The sequence below is a fragment of the Neopsephotus bourkii genome, unplaced genomic scaffold (assembly GCF_033783945.1).
Source record: "Neopsephotus bourkii isolate Nb327-2 ecotype Australia unplaced genomic scaffold, CSIRO-AGI_Nbou_v1 NB_1655, whole genome shotgun sequence".
Classification (NCBI taxonomy): Eukaryota; Metazoa; Chordata; class Aves; order Psittaciformes; family Psittacidae; genus Neopsephotus; species Neopsephotus bourkii.
In genome coordinates this window covers 3,168,882-3,182,480 of record NW_026902129.1, presented here as the reverse complement: position 1 = coordinate 3,182,480, position 13,599 = coordinate 3,168,882, and the positions used below count along the sequence as shown (strand labels likewise).

General features: G+C 41.1%; 1 protein-coding gene across 9 annotated transcripts in view; it reads right to left on the bottom strand.

Annotated features, from left to right (window-relative positions):
- Positions 1 to 13,599, bottom strand: part of HECW1 (HECT, C2 and WW domain containing E3 ubiquitin protein ligase 1) — a 245,356-nt gene that overhangs the window by 36,934 nt on the left and 194,823 nt on the right. For all 9 annotated transcript variants that reach the window (XR_009728710.1, XM_061374940.1, XM_061374938.1 and 6 more), the window contains 7 exons: positions 12,681 to 12,866; positions 12,118 to 12,252; positions 6,364 to 6,469; positions 6,036 to 6,132; positions 4,002 to 4,085; positions 2,911 to 3,020; positions 800 to 920 (listed from right to left, as the gene is read on the bottom strand). Coding sequence is in view for 8 of the 9 variants with exons in the window: in XM_061374940.1 (XP_061230924.1) it covers positions 800 to 920; positions 2,911 to 3,020; positions 4,002 to 4,085; positions 6,036 to 6,132; positions 6,364 to 6,469; positions 12,118 to 12,252; positions 12,681 to 12,866 (839 nt within the window). In the remaining variant the exon portion in view is untranslated. The remainder of the gene's footprint in view (positions 1 to 799; positions 921 to 2,910; positions 3,021 to 4,001; positions 4,086 to 6,035; positions 6,133 to 6,363; positions 6,470 to 12,117; positions 12,253 to 12,680; positions 12,867 to 13,599) is intronic.

Sequence of the window (13,599 nt, the reverse complement as noted above, 5' to 3'; positions counted from 1 at the left end):
AGTGGCTTGGACTCCCCAGCTCTGTAAGAGTATTTTGATGATGACGTCTGCCTGGAACAAGTTGCCTGGCTTCACATGGGTTTTTTTTCCCTACAACAGATGTGATTTGGTAGGGAGCCAACCTGATGCATAAATTCACCAGGTGCCCAGGAAATACCTTTGAAACGTACAGTCCTCTGGCCAAGTTGGATAACTAGATTGAGCACAAGTAGGTACAGACTCAAAAGTCAAATAACAAGATGTCTGGAAAGCAAACCCCACAACCAAGTGACAAAGATCCCAAAATGCATAAAGAGAGGTAAAAATCTCTCTAGTTCAAACCCAGGAGGGCTACCAGCACAAAGAACTGCTGACAGTTAAACCTGCATGTACAGGCTAAGTTCTGTAGGGCCATATTCTGGCTCTGAGTTATGCTGATCCTCTGAGTTATGTAGATCCAAAGGATTTGGAGTCACTTCATCATTACAAATGACATAGCTGTTAATCCCTGGTGGGTGTTTGCCTGAACATATGATTTTCCTACTAGCTAGGAATACCAACATCCCTGTTAAACAGGTAGGTAATGGGAGTCTAAAAGAATACGAATCTGTAAGAAATAAAACTTTGACACAACAGCCACTTGAAGGTCACTCTTTTGCAGAATATACTAAGATTTTACCTTGCCCTGATGATGGTTCATGTACAAAACTCACTCTCTGGTGTGTTTCCCACTTCCTATCAGTGTCTCCATTCATGGATAATGATAAAGGATAAAGCTACACCATGTCAGACTATTTGAGTGACTTGCCATAATACTCACTTAATTTTACCTGGACCTTGCCCATACCCTTTGGCTTCAAGTTTTCGATAGAAATTGCGCAGCTTGGCTTCAAAGTCCCTCCTATATGGAGAAGGTGCTCTTGCACTTGCTCGCTGCAGACCTGGGAGGAAAATGATGCAGTGACTGCAATGATTTCCAAGGGCTGCATCTCTTTCACTAGAAGAATTGCTAACTCTGGCTTGTGTGTGCCTTTGTGCTGCCAGCCTTGAACTGTGATTGATCTGGACAGGAATTCAAGGATCAGAAAGGTGAGAAGAAGACTGGCATGCATGACTCCCACTTGCGGGCATTGGTATTTAGCTTTTCTTTACCTATTGCACTTTTAAGAGATCTCTTTCCTCTACATTGGATGGGAGATCTCCTTACTTGGCAGGATTAAACCTCTGGAGCTCAAAGCAACACTTCTCACTGGAGCCTAGCACCCTAGCCAAGCTGGGAATCAGGTTTCCTTGTGTTAATCTGACTGTATATGAAACACTTCCAGCTATCAACACAAACCCTCTTTGTGGCATCAAAAAGGATTTCTGTCAGCAAGAAATGCTACATTTCCCTATTGTGATTCACACATATAGCAGATTTCCAGCAATTTGGGACCTGCTTCGTTTTGAAGTCTGCATTCTCAAAGGAGCTGATTAGTCCTTTTGTATAAGCAAGTGTCATGCCATAAAGAGTCAAAGAATGGATCCACGAAATCCCATTTCCCTATCTCATTACAGGAGACAATAAAAATGAGGCCTTTAATGAGAAATCTGGCAGAAAATTCTCCATAGCAAGGCCACAAAAACCCCACCCATCACATTTATTGGGAGCACAAAGTATTGTGGCTGCCAGGAGGGAAGCACATTACTAATTGTCTCTGCTGGTAAAACAGAAAAGCATATTTACATGCAGTTCAAAGGGAATCCCTTGTGACACTTCTTCTGTCAAGGCTTTTTTTACCTCAGGACATAACAGAATGTTCTCATGTGCTATGTAGCCAATGGCAGAAATAAGCAAGCAGTGTGTTGCCAGAAACGAATTATCTGCCCTTCTTGTGTTTTCACAAGAACATGTAAAAGACCAGTGCAGTGGTTTCAATATTCTCTAGGTCATGTTCTCACTAAATACTTAGATTTTTGTCTTGCAGGAGACTGTTTATGACCTGCCCCAATGTAGATGAAGGGAATTGTATTGACAATGGTGTTAAAACCCAATAATGAAAAGAGGACGTTCTGATAAAACACTGTCCTCCTACAGACAAGGGTTCAGCACTTAACCTTCACATTGAAAAGCCTTCCAGTTTTCCACAGCCACCTCTGAGAGCTGAATGTCTCTTGTCCATTAATTTTGTTTGAAACCAGGTAATTTAAATGAATGTTTAAAAAGCTCAGCCAAAACTAGATTTCTTCAGATCACATTTCTGTCGATTCCCTCCAAATGGCCACTGGACACAGCCATGCAGTGAGACTGCGGTGGTGGTTGTATATCTTGGCAGAAAGGAGACATTAGCTCCTCAGATTTCTATAGCATAAATAATAACTACAGAGACATACCACAGCTGGAAATAACCTTCTCAGACAGCATGTCTTTCTGGAAAATACGCTTCCCATCAAACCGAAGTTAATGGGCTCAACACAGGAGGTCACATTAGATGATCAAGATGATCACCTCAGGTCTTAAAATAGATGTGTCTTTGGAAGAACAGAAGTCTTTGGAACACCAAAGAGAGGAGACTGAACTTCACTGGGGTACTGGAAGTATTATAATACACCTTTGATTTGGAAGATGCTCTTCGCTGCTGTCACAGAATATGGATGTGCTTCCCTGTCAGTGAGTTCTGTTTGGAGTGTACCATTATTTTATCCGTATCTCTTCCAACTACACAAAAAAGCAGGAAAATACCTTCTTTCATATGGACAATCTCTGAGCTCTGTGTTTCAGCTACTGTTAACTTATCAACAGATACATAACAGCAATGGTGACTGATTCGGTAACACAGCAGCTGGGCTCAGATTTGGAGTATGCACTGGAGGCTGACAGCTGCCCCTGTGTATTTACCAGGAGAAATACCACAAATGCAAGATCCTGTATTATTTTTCCCATCCCCTTACCTGGAGAATTTTGGGGTGATGAACAGGGTGAGCAGCGAGGAGAGAAACTGTAACCAGGGTGGAAGGCAGCCTGCAGTGGTATGTAGGACATAATGTCCTCTTCAAAAAGGCTGTATGGAAAAAGCAACAGGGAGAGTTGATTCACATTCATCCCATGAAGTTTGGGTGCATCTCTGACCTCGTGGATTCATAAAATCCACAGGTTTCCCAAATCAGGTGTGGCACCAGTAACAAAGAACAAAATTAATTTTATTATATGTTTCATGCTAACACACTGGCTTAATCTACATCTGAGGCTATATAGTGAACAGGGACAACTTCAACATATTAGCAGTGAGAAGCAAAGATATGCATATATGTCTCCCAGGTTGTTTTTCCTGGGTCTTACATTTTCATGTAGCTCAGCTCTTTGACCAGTTGGATCAAGCTGATGGGCATCAGTTGTAAACTTCTTTCATTAGGCACTGCATACCAAAACCACCTGGGTAATGCAACGTTTTCCATGTAAGACCAAGACAATAAGGTAAGTCCTTATCTGTGCTGAACAAAAGTAGCTAGGACTTAAAGATCAAGCTCCTGGTTCCAATAAAAATGGAAGCCTTATCTACATTACCCAAACAGAGCTCACTGCACTGTGCATCAAGGTTTCATTAGCGTGCCATGGCCCTCTGTGCGCAGGCAACACTGCTGTAGTAAAACTAGTGATTTCACAAGCAGTTACATTATTTACTTGTACTAAGACAAGGTTTTTCCCTCTTTTTTTTAAAACCAACCAACCAAACAAGCAAGAGTTTTTCCATAAAAAGAAAACATTTTGATCTGATTCTTTTTTCTCTGCTACTTGATGGTAACAGCTACATTGATTCAGCTGGCTGGGGATGGAGCTTACTGCACTGATGGAGGCTGCCTTCCAGAAGTAAGACTTGACAGACTGGGTGGATTATTTTGAGTGACTATCAGTAACAATAAATACTGTTGTAGTTACAAATGACCTGAAAGATTTAACAAAGTCTTTTCAATTATGAGACAGAGCCAACCAGCTTCTCTGGTACCATAAGTAATGACATTATGCTTTTGATCAAATTGCTTACCTCAGCAGAATTACTAAATCTGCATCACAGGACAACTTTTCAAGCCCGTGTGTACCCTCTGTCCGAATGTAATGGATCTTCTCCCTGAAACAAAAATAACAGTACTGAGAAGAAAGAAAAGACAAAGAAGAGATCATGCCAGTATCAAGGCATGAACTAAGCACAGACTTATTCCTTGGTATTTCACCAGTTCCTCTCTTTACAAAAAGGGCAAGCAACTTAACTGCCTGATTCATTTTCTGATCTCACGAACAAACTGGAAGAAAAGTAATCTATTTCTATCACTCCGATTTTATACCATATTTTAGAAAACTGATTCTCAGTCCTCCAAGCTCAGCTGTAGTGCTGTAGCTACAGTCACTGACAGGGGTTTTTTGTTTAAGGCTACAACTAGTATACCACCTTTGATCATCAGAATTTGACATAATACCACTTCCTTTACCTCTGTCAGGCCTATCTGGAAAATAACACTAACATATATTTGATAGTAATTGATCACACAGAATTTATACAGTATATGTGTAAAATCGTACATTTTGTTGTTTAAATGACTGCTAAGAAGGAGTGGGAAACACAGGATAGGATCCTATCAGTAGATCAGGACCCTAGAAGACACAGATCTACATTCCATTCTGTCAGTGTGTTTCTTAAGCACTGCCGTGTCCAAGAGTATTTATTCTAGTATTAAGTCAAAGGATTCTATCTCAAGTCAAGGATGTGCTAAAGCACTTTGCTGGGTAGGACTGCAATGTATTGCAGAATGAAGCTCTGTATAAAACAGACATTTGCCTCCTAGGAGTTTGCTTAATAGCTGCTGTATAAGCATTAGGTAGTGGCTTGGGATTGCTCCTGACCTAAGGCATAATCAAAGCAATGACCTGGAGGCAAAGGGCTCAATATCCTGTTACAAATCTCATTATGTTCCCTTCTAAGCTGCCTAGTCCCTATCACTAGTCAATTTTGTTTTCTGCTCAAAAGGAGATAAAAGCATCATCTGTTCTCTGAGAAATGAGAATTCAAATTACAGCTGAGGAAAAAAAAGTAGTGTGGAATAATTTGATGGTGAAGATAAAAAATTCTCAGTTACGGAAACATACATCTTGAATACTGGGAGCATTTTTCATTCTGTCTCCCTCATATTATTTGAATGTATTAATGCCTTCAGGAAGGAAGTCTAATCCTTACACCCAAAGAACTCTTTGTCTGACCCAGGTAAACAGTGAGTCAGTAGGGCTATCAGTAGAAACTGCACTGCAGGAACTCCAAGGTCCTTCCTTTGCTCTCCCTTCCCTCCTTCACCAGTCCTGCAGCCACATTTCCTACTGCATAGCACAAACTAAATTCTTGGTCAAACTGGCATTGCTAAGACCAACTAATGCCAGCTTAGGTCCCTGGCCAAAACAATTAATTTAACCTTTGGAATTAAAATGAGTTTAAACTGTACTGACTTCTGGTTCTGTTTTCACTTTTCTTTTAAACCTAAGGAAAGGAATACGCGTAAGAAAAAGAAAGATACAATTTGATTACTTTGGAAAGGACCTCCATTAAGTCGTGAGAAACATTAAAGGCAGGAGTAGAACTATCTCATAATGTTCCTATTTATGAAATCTAGTGCGACAATGTCCACGGCCTGGGTGTAAATCCAGCCATGAGGTAAAATCCTGGTTCTGATGAAGTTACTGGAGTTTTGCTGCTGATTTCCATTCAAACACAATTTCAGCCTATCTTCTGAAAAGTGAAGTGATAACTGGAGGTGAAGACAGAGTTGCTGCTATTCTGTAACACTTAGAAAGGAAATAAGATACGTCACTGTTTGCCCATAGTTACTTTGATTCTTCTTACTCCTTGGGTGTCTGTGGAAAATAACTGCATTCACTACACAGATTCTGGTGGTCAACACCTACTTGCTACTGGTGACAGTTCCATATGAGGCCCAGCTTCATCTTCTGCACTACAGTTACTACAGTTTGGTTTTCCCCACTACCAGAAGTCCTTCCTGGAACTTGGTTTCAACAGTCTGGAAAAAAACAATACCTGAGTGCATGGTTTCTGGCCAAGCTGGGCTGACGCTCCTGCAGCATCTCAAAAATGTTGGGTTGGCGTAGAAATGCAACAATCTTGTCATTGTAAGCTGGAAAAGGGGAGGGGGGGGAAATACAGAGGCTTTATTTACTTGGGGGTAACCAGTTAAATAAAGCCAAGCCCCACAGAGGGCCTGGTCACATCACCATGACTGTGCAGGGGCACATTGCACAGCTGGTGAGGCACAGGGCAACATGAAGCAGTGCATGTGGTTGATGAGATGTTCTAAAAAGCATCTTTGTGAGCACTGCTTTGAAAAGAAAAAAGAAACTTGGCTTACCCAGAGGTAATGTCTCATGATGGTGCTGGTTTCGAATAGCTGTTACGAGACTATTGCCTGGTCTGGCCAACAGAGTAACTCCTCTGTTTCGAGAGACTTCAGAGGCCTATAGCATCAGAGGAAAGGGAAAGAATGATCAGAACTGACTGATCAGTTGCACATCGGTCAACAAAAATGTTTTTCATCCTTACGCCTTTAACCTTCACAATGGTCTGTGATGCTGAGCGACTGAAGGACAGAAAGACTGTGCAAAAACTACAGCTTTATACTTCAACTTAAAAAAGCCAGGTAATCCTGTGCTTCCAAATGGAGGGACACCATTATCTCCAGCTATCACACCCTTTTGATGCTGCAGTGAAGACACCAGCATGCAGAATCAAATGCCAGTTCATAAGGTATTGCAGTGATAAGGGTACTCTGGTGCAACAAAACTAAAATCTCTATAATACCATACAGTCTCTTGTTCTAGCACAACTGCATTTACTTCAAGGTTTTTACAATGTTAATTTGAAAAAAAAGAAAAAACCCATAACACTGCAACATGTTGAAGGGGAATTTAATATTGGAAATAATATAAGGAAGGTGTATCTATGTAGATCAGAGGACAGAAAAGAGCTATATTGCTGCAAAAAGGCGTTGCCTAACTTGCATAACCAGAAAGAGAAGCTGAATTGTATACACTGAAAAAGGAACATAATCTGAAGAGCTGATAGAAAGAGTGGTAAGAAGGAAATTTATCTCTACTACTTAAGAAAGGCACTTAAAGAATGCCACTAAACACAGCATCTGCTGAATGGAATCATGTCAGGAAGACAGATACATTAAAAGGTGGGAAAACACTTCGGTATGAGGATATAAAAAGCCATACAATGAGGTATGTCAATCTGTCTTCAGTAAGTCATTACTTGCTGGGTAACTCTCGGGGGGGGCTGTGCAAGATGAGAGGAATCCGCCTCTCTTTCATGTGTGTTCCTCCAAAATACAGCCACGGGGAAGCTAACAGAAGAGCAGTGCTACAAAATCAGTGCGAGGACACCCTGTATCAGGACAAGATGTGTTAGGAATTCCAATTGCCATTCTACTGGGCTAATAGCTGCTCCTTTCTCACTACACAAATTGTAGTACTTGGCAACTGCTTCAGGAAGAAATTGCCCCTACTCCAATATTTTAAATGCTTAGCTCTGCATCCAAGCAAATGGTGCCAACCCATTTTCAGTAGTACGGCCAAATGCCAGGTCTTCCAACTGGATATAAATGAAAGCCGAGAAGACTGGCAAGTTGCCTTTGGAGCACATAAAGCATAAAATGCTTATATGTAACAAGACACCAGTCAATGCACTTGACACATGTCAATCCACAGGTTAAAAACTTAAAAATCCTAATGATTCTAATTAAACATACAGTAACTGAAAATACAAAACTGATGAGAAAGGGCATGGTGAATGTTTCACTCCATCATTCAGTTATGATTTCACTTGCACCCATTTTATATTGGTGTGTTTCTGCTGACTGCAATACAGTTATCCCAGTGTCAGAGAGAGCAGTCAGGCCACAGTACTTAATGGACTGATGTGCTAACCTTGGTCCAACCCTTCTCACCTTTAAACACAGGAAGAACTTTCAAGCAGGCCACACACAATTCACTAAGTCCCTCCATGCTGTGCTATATCTTCTTCCTTTGTCTCCTTCATACACCCCCATGGGCCAACTGACACTGCAAGTCTAGCTCAGTTTTAAGCAGCTTTTACCCTTTGGCCCAGGCATCCTTCTGAAAGGAAAAGTGTCTACAGCCCTTCACTGAACAGGAGCCTTCACCTCAATTCTGGTTGAATAGCTAAAGTCATCTAGATTATAGGAATCCAGTTCTGTATGCACCTTACCGTAATAAATTGCATGTGCTGTGGTGCTGTCCTTCTCTTCATCACCAGCATCAGGCATCGCTGATGATGTGTTTGCATCATGCTCTTTACACACTTACACCTCTAAACAATTTTTCTCTGGCAACACAAGAAGAAAACTCCCAGCTGTCCAATTAACTTCCATTTTGCTAACACTCCTCTTTCCAATCTTTAGCTAATACAGTACAATTAATTGATTGCTGCAATTCAATATTTAATCACAAGCACGTTGTCCACTTTTTAATCGTACCATTTCATTTAGATAAGCATGTTATTGTCTAATTAAAAAAAGAAGAGTGACCCCTGTAATGATTTAGTGACCTGGTTCATCTACAGCAGGGTAATCTGACAGGTTTATGGCAGGCTTAACAGCTTTGCAATTGATACTGGGATGTTGCAACCAGAGTGGAAAGTCCAAACTATCACAGGAGCCTTTCAATGATATAATAACCTTTCCTGGGTTTTATATCACTGCTGGATTTGAGAGGCTGGATTGAGAGCCTGTTTGAATTCTGCTACTTGCTCATTGTGGTTTGGGTCAGTAAGGAGATTTATATACTGCTATATTCCAGTACCTTCTCTGCTTTTCTTGCTAACCAGAAACTCTTGCCTCTTCATTATGGATGCCTGCTTCTTTCTTCTTTTTGTCTTTAAAATCCCTACCCTATAATCATACATTTTCATGTCCATTGGAGATGGAAAGTCTCTTAGAGAGAATAGAAAGTGCTTCTGACCTGTTCTGTTTATAGCAGTGGCAGAAGGAAACAAAGCACTTGGTGACCTATGTTCTCCTATTTACTGATGGGGCCAGTACCGCTCCCTGAAAAATCAGGGAACCAAGAGAAGCATCAATCACATTTTTTCCTGTAAGAGACTGATACCTTAAATAAGTGCTTATGAAAGAATCTGTAGCATTTCTGTCAAACATATGTATATAATACTATTTAAAATCAAGAATCTACTCAGGTGGATAGCAAAAGTTTTTAGAGAAATCTTTCATTTAGGAGAATGCTTCAACATAAAGAAAAGCATAAATATTACAGATTTATGTAATGGATGCTTTGTTGCAGCAAAATTGAGTACTATTACATGCACAGCTCACCATATGGAGATTGAGGGGAAAAAGGGCAGGTTCACCTTCACTTGGCCTCTTAATAGTTGAGGTAAGCCTTGAATAAAAGTACTTGGAAGCAACAGCGAGCCTTCTATAGTAGCTATGCAATCGCTTTTTCTATTCTCTACTGACAATGAATTTTAAACGTCATAAAGCAAAGGAAACTGCCATATCTGAGAAAGCATCTTTTTATATTCCAGTTTCATGAGGGAGTTTTAAAAGTATATTTGAAATAATAAAAATTAATTCTTTATGAGTATTGCAAGGTTTTCTGTTCAGCACCATGGATTATTAGGCAGGAATCAAGGCCACATTTTGATGAGCCAGAAGGATTTAGAAGATAGATGGGAGAGCTGGAGATGACCACTTTTACACCACACCACAGCCAATTCACTGCACTACCCTGGACAGGGAGCTTTGAAACTTGTTGGTGACTAAGATAAAGCTGGCTTTTGCATGGTGTTTTGGCCTGAAAGTATGAAGAAATGGAGACCCAGTGCCCATGAAATCATTAGTTCCTATGGTTAGCTACTGTCACTGAATTTCAACCCTGCCTTATTTTGATTATTTTGGCTTTTTCTACCAAAACTCAGTTCTTGTAATGCCTGTCCTCTCCTAGATTAAACAGATCTTTCTATCCGTTTTCCAAGAATTCCAGAGGCTACATTCGCTTTTTTGTCCACTGTTGAGTACCAAGATCACAATCTCTTAGAACCATCACCATTTCTTTATGGAGACTCACCTTAGAGCCACCACCGAGTGTGTAAAGCTGGATATTTCCTTTTTCCCACTTTGGGCTCATCTGCTCTTTCCTCAACTGATCACTCAGTGTCACAAAGTCCCTGGGAAGTCCACATGACACTGGCAACTCACACTGGCACTTGGGCAGGATGCCAGGTGTGTGTGCCAAGGCAGGGAGTTTTATCTCTCATTACCTTGGCTCTCTTCTGTGTCCTTTCTGGCACCCACAAGCTATCCTGATTGGAACTGCACTCTTCTGCTCTCCTTTGGGCTCAACTGATAACTGTACATAATGTTAAAATCTTGTGATTGTCTTTCCTGGTCCTTCTTGCTGTCCTAGTGATGGATTCCAGAGGCCACACCACCTGCTCAGCAAAGAAACCAGCTGGACTGCAGACAGCTGACACATGGCCAGGACAAAGCCCCAAGTGTGTCCTCACAAACATGATTTATAGGATAAAAGCACATCCAAACAGACTTGGAAGAAACGTCATGGAACATGTGGCTCTTAATAAATGGGCTGAGTTGCAAAGGGTTGAATCTTCACCTTGAAAATGGTGGGCTTTTAGGCACCAATAAAAAGTCCTTGTAAAACAATGGGAGTCCTTCCAGTGGAGGAGTAGGTACTTCCAGAGTGGAAGCTACTGATTATGACAAGGGTGCAAAAGCACTCTGGGATCCGGGCCACCAAGACAGTGAGATGAAGGTGCCAGCACTGATGGCTCCCAAGACAGAAATCTGTTTCATTGGCTGATCATGCCAAATCAGTGGCCTCAATTAACAGTGTACAATTTCCACAGAGAATCATTACTCAGAAGTATTCAATGCTTTTCACTCCATCCCCTGTACTTGATATTTTGGGTTGCAAATTGCTCTCTGCCAGCCTTGACAGCACTTGCAAAACCAAGTGTATGTTTTGGCTTAGGTAACCTGAGTTGCTCAGTGGTGTTTCTGTCCCTGATACGGTGAAATTGTAAGCAAGCCCCAGGCAAGCATGGGTCCAAATATGAACCAGCATGTAGGTGACTTTCACACTGATGTCAATAGTTTAGTCACAACTAAACTGCAGGCTGTTGGCAGATGGAAGTTGCTAAGTTGGTGAGAAAATGTAATTGAAACAGACCCATTGATACACTTCTGTTTTCAGAAAATACATTGCTGCGTTCACCCAAGATGGGGAAAATCTACCCAAACTACTCATGTCTGCTTTGCCTTTGGTTCTGAAGTTCTGACTTTCTGATCCCAACCCCATTTGGCAGTGGGAGGTGTTCAGGCTGGTCCTGCTGCAATAAATCTCAACATTAACTTCACAAGCATTTCCCCAGATGTTTTTCTGGAAGAGGAAGATCCTTAATCTTTACTGCTGTTCAGCTTCAATCTTTACAGATGTTCAACTGCACGGATTTGCTACATGAAGAATCTGATTGCTGGCCCTTTTTCCTCCTTTAAATCCACAATACAAACCCAGTATTTACACTTCTATCAATCCTGCCCATGGCCCTCAGTGATACAAATCACCCCCATGAAACACAGGAAAGACGTTTAATGTGGTTGAAAGCTAGGGAAGCAAACATCAACATACATTACTACACTACTGCTAGGGATATCTTTTCAGAGCACAGTGTCGCAGTGGGGAATGAAGAAACATCTGAAGCTGCTGAAGCTGCTGAAGCAGCAGGCTATAAAAACAATGAATGACTTCACTTAAGCAAGACTAGGATGTCAAATACAGATTCTTCTTTTAAAATCCATTTTGTCATTATTTCACTTCCATTATTTAGTTTCACTTGTTTCTTATTTTATTCTGAAAATAGTCAAAATATGAACCTGCATTACCAGCAAGCTCTGAGATAAACCCTTCAGAAAGAAAAAAAATCCCTTCCATTAGAAGACAAAAATCCACAAGACATTCTGTTTAAATGCGTTTCAAAGATAAGGAGTGCTTTTAGTTCTACAGATGACTGCTGCCAAAAGTAACTGTATTGATACCAGCACAGTTACCTCTCCAGCGCTGTAGCTACGAAGTCGCTGCAGGTGCTGCCTGTGAGTCAGGTGATTGGGGAGACGGCCATTCTGCAACGGGATCCTGGGATCTATGAAGGTGGTAGCACGGCTGTTGTGGTCAACGAAGAAAGACTGAAACACAGGGGAACAATGGTTTTTTGTAAGATGGCTGGCACCATTGTGGTAAACAAGAGAGAAGAGAATGGAACACTGCTTTAGCCTGTTTAGTGGCTCCAAAAGTCACTTAGCAAACCCTCACTGGAGGCAGAGACCCTAAGCCAAAGTTTGCAGTTATGACAGATCTAAACTCTGGCTTAAACTATTTTTAATAGTCCAATGTTAAACACATAAAAAATTCCACAGAAAGCTAGGGGGTCACCACTGTGTTCAAAACATCTGCTCTTGAAGCTTTTCTCTGCTTTTAAGATAACTGTGCTTGCTGCTTGTGTTGTTTAAACCAAACCTCCACAAATTCTGAATCAAGAAGGAAGGAACCTTTGGTAATCATGTAGCCCGCTGTGCTGTGCTAAACAAGGGATGCGTTTTGTTGGCACTCTTACCTTGCCCTGCTGGTCAGTTTTTATCTCCCAGCCACGAGGAAGCTCCAGTCGGGTATCAGCAAACATGTTGATAAAATTTACCAGGTCTCTGTTGTGCTGATAGCGCTCAAAATTGCGAGCATCTCTACGGATCTTCAGAATCATATGCTTCAAGCACGTACTGTTAGTGAAGACTCGATAGGCACTCTAAGAGATGGAAAACAGAAGTGAGGAAAACCAGTTCTGATGTCAAAACAACATATTTGGTTATTTCATGGGACATATGCCCAAAGAACTGAAACAAATCCTTCTAGAGTAAAGAATCATTTCCATCTCATTGTTTTGATTTGAATGACTACTTCACATGAATACCTAGAATTAAGAAATGCAATCTGGAAAGTGAAATATCCCAAATGTTATGCACAGTTCGCTTGTGCATAAACTCCCTTCTAAGGCACTCCAAACAGACAGTGAGCTAAAACACCACACACTCGGGATGAATGTAGTTGTGCCTCTTTCAGTGCTTTCACTGGTCAATTCATGTGTGACTGGATGAAGCCAGAAAGATGCAAAGATAGTTATGAATGTGTATTTATGCTATAATTCAAATCAAGATGCATGAGATAGGATTAATGAACTTAAGAGGACTACAGCGCAGATGTCTACATCTAAGGTTGCCACTTTATGGTCACTTCATAGCCAGAAGACAGAAACAGACACTTTCGATTGTCTGTTTCTGGAAGATATGAATCATTTCCTGTAAATAAGTATTTGTTTCTCCAATGACCACAAAGCATGTCAGATAGAGATACTGTCATGAATCAGATGAATGCCACCCCTCGGGCAGCTCATTATATCTCCCAATGGACATTAAATACACCTCCTAGAAGAACATGCCCTGGTGCAGTTCCAAGTGAGTTAATGTTGAGCTGGTTGTACA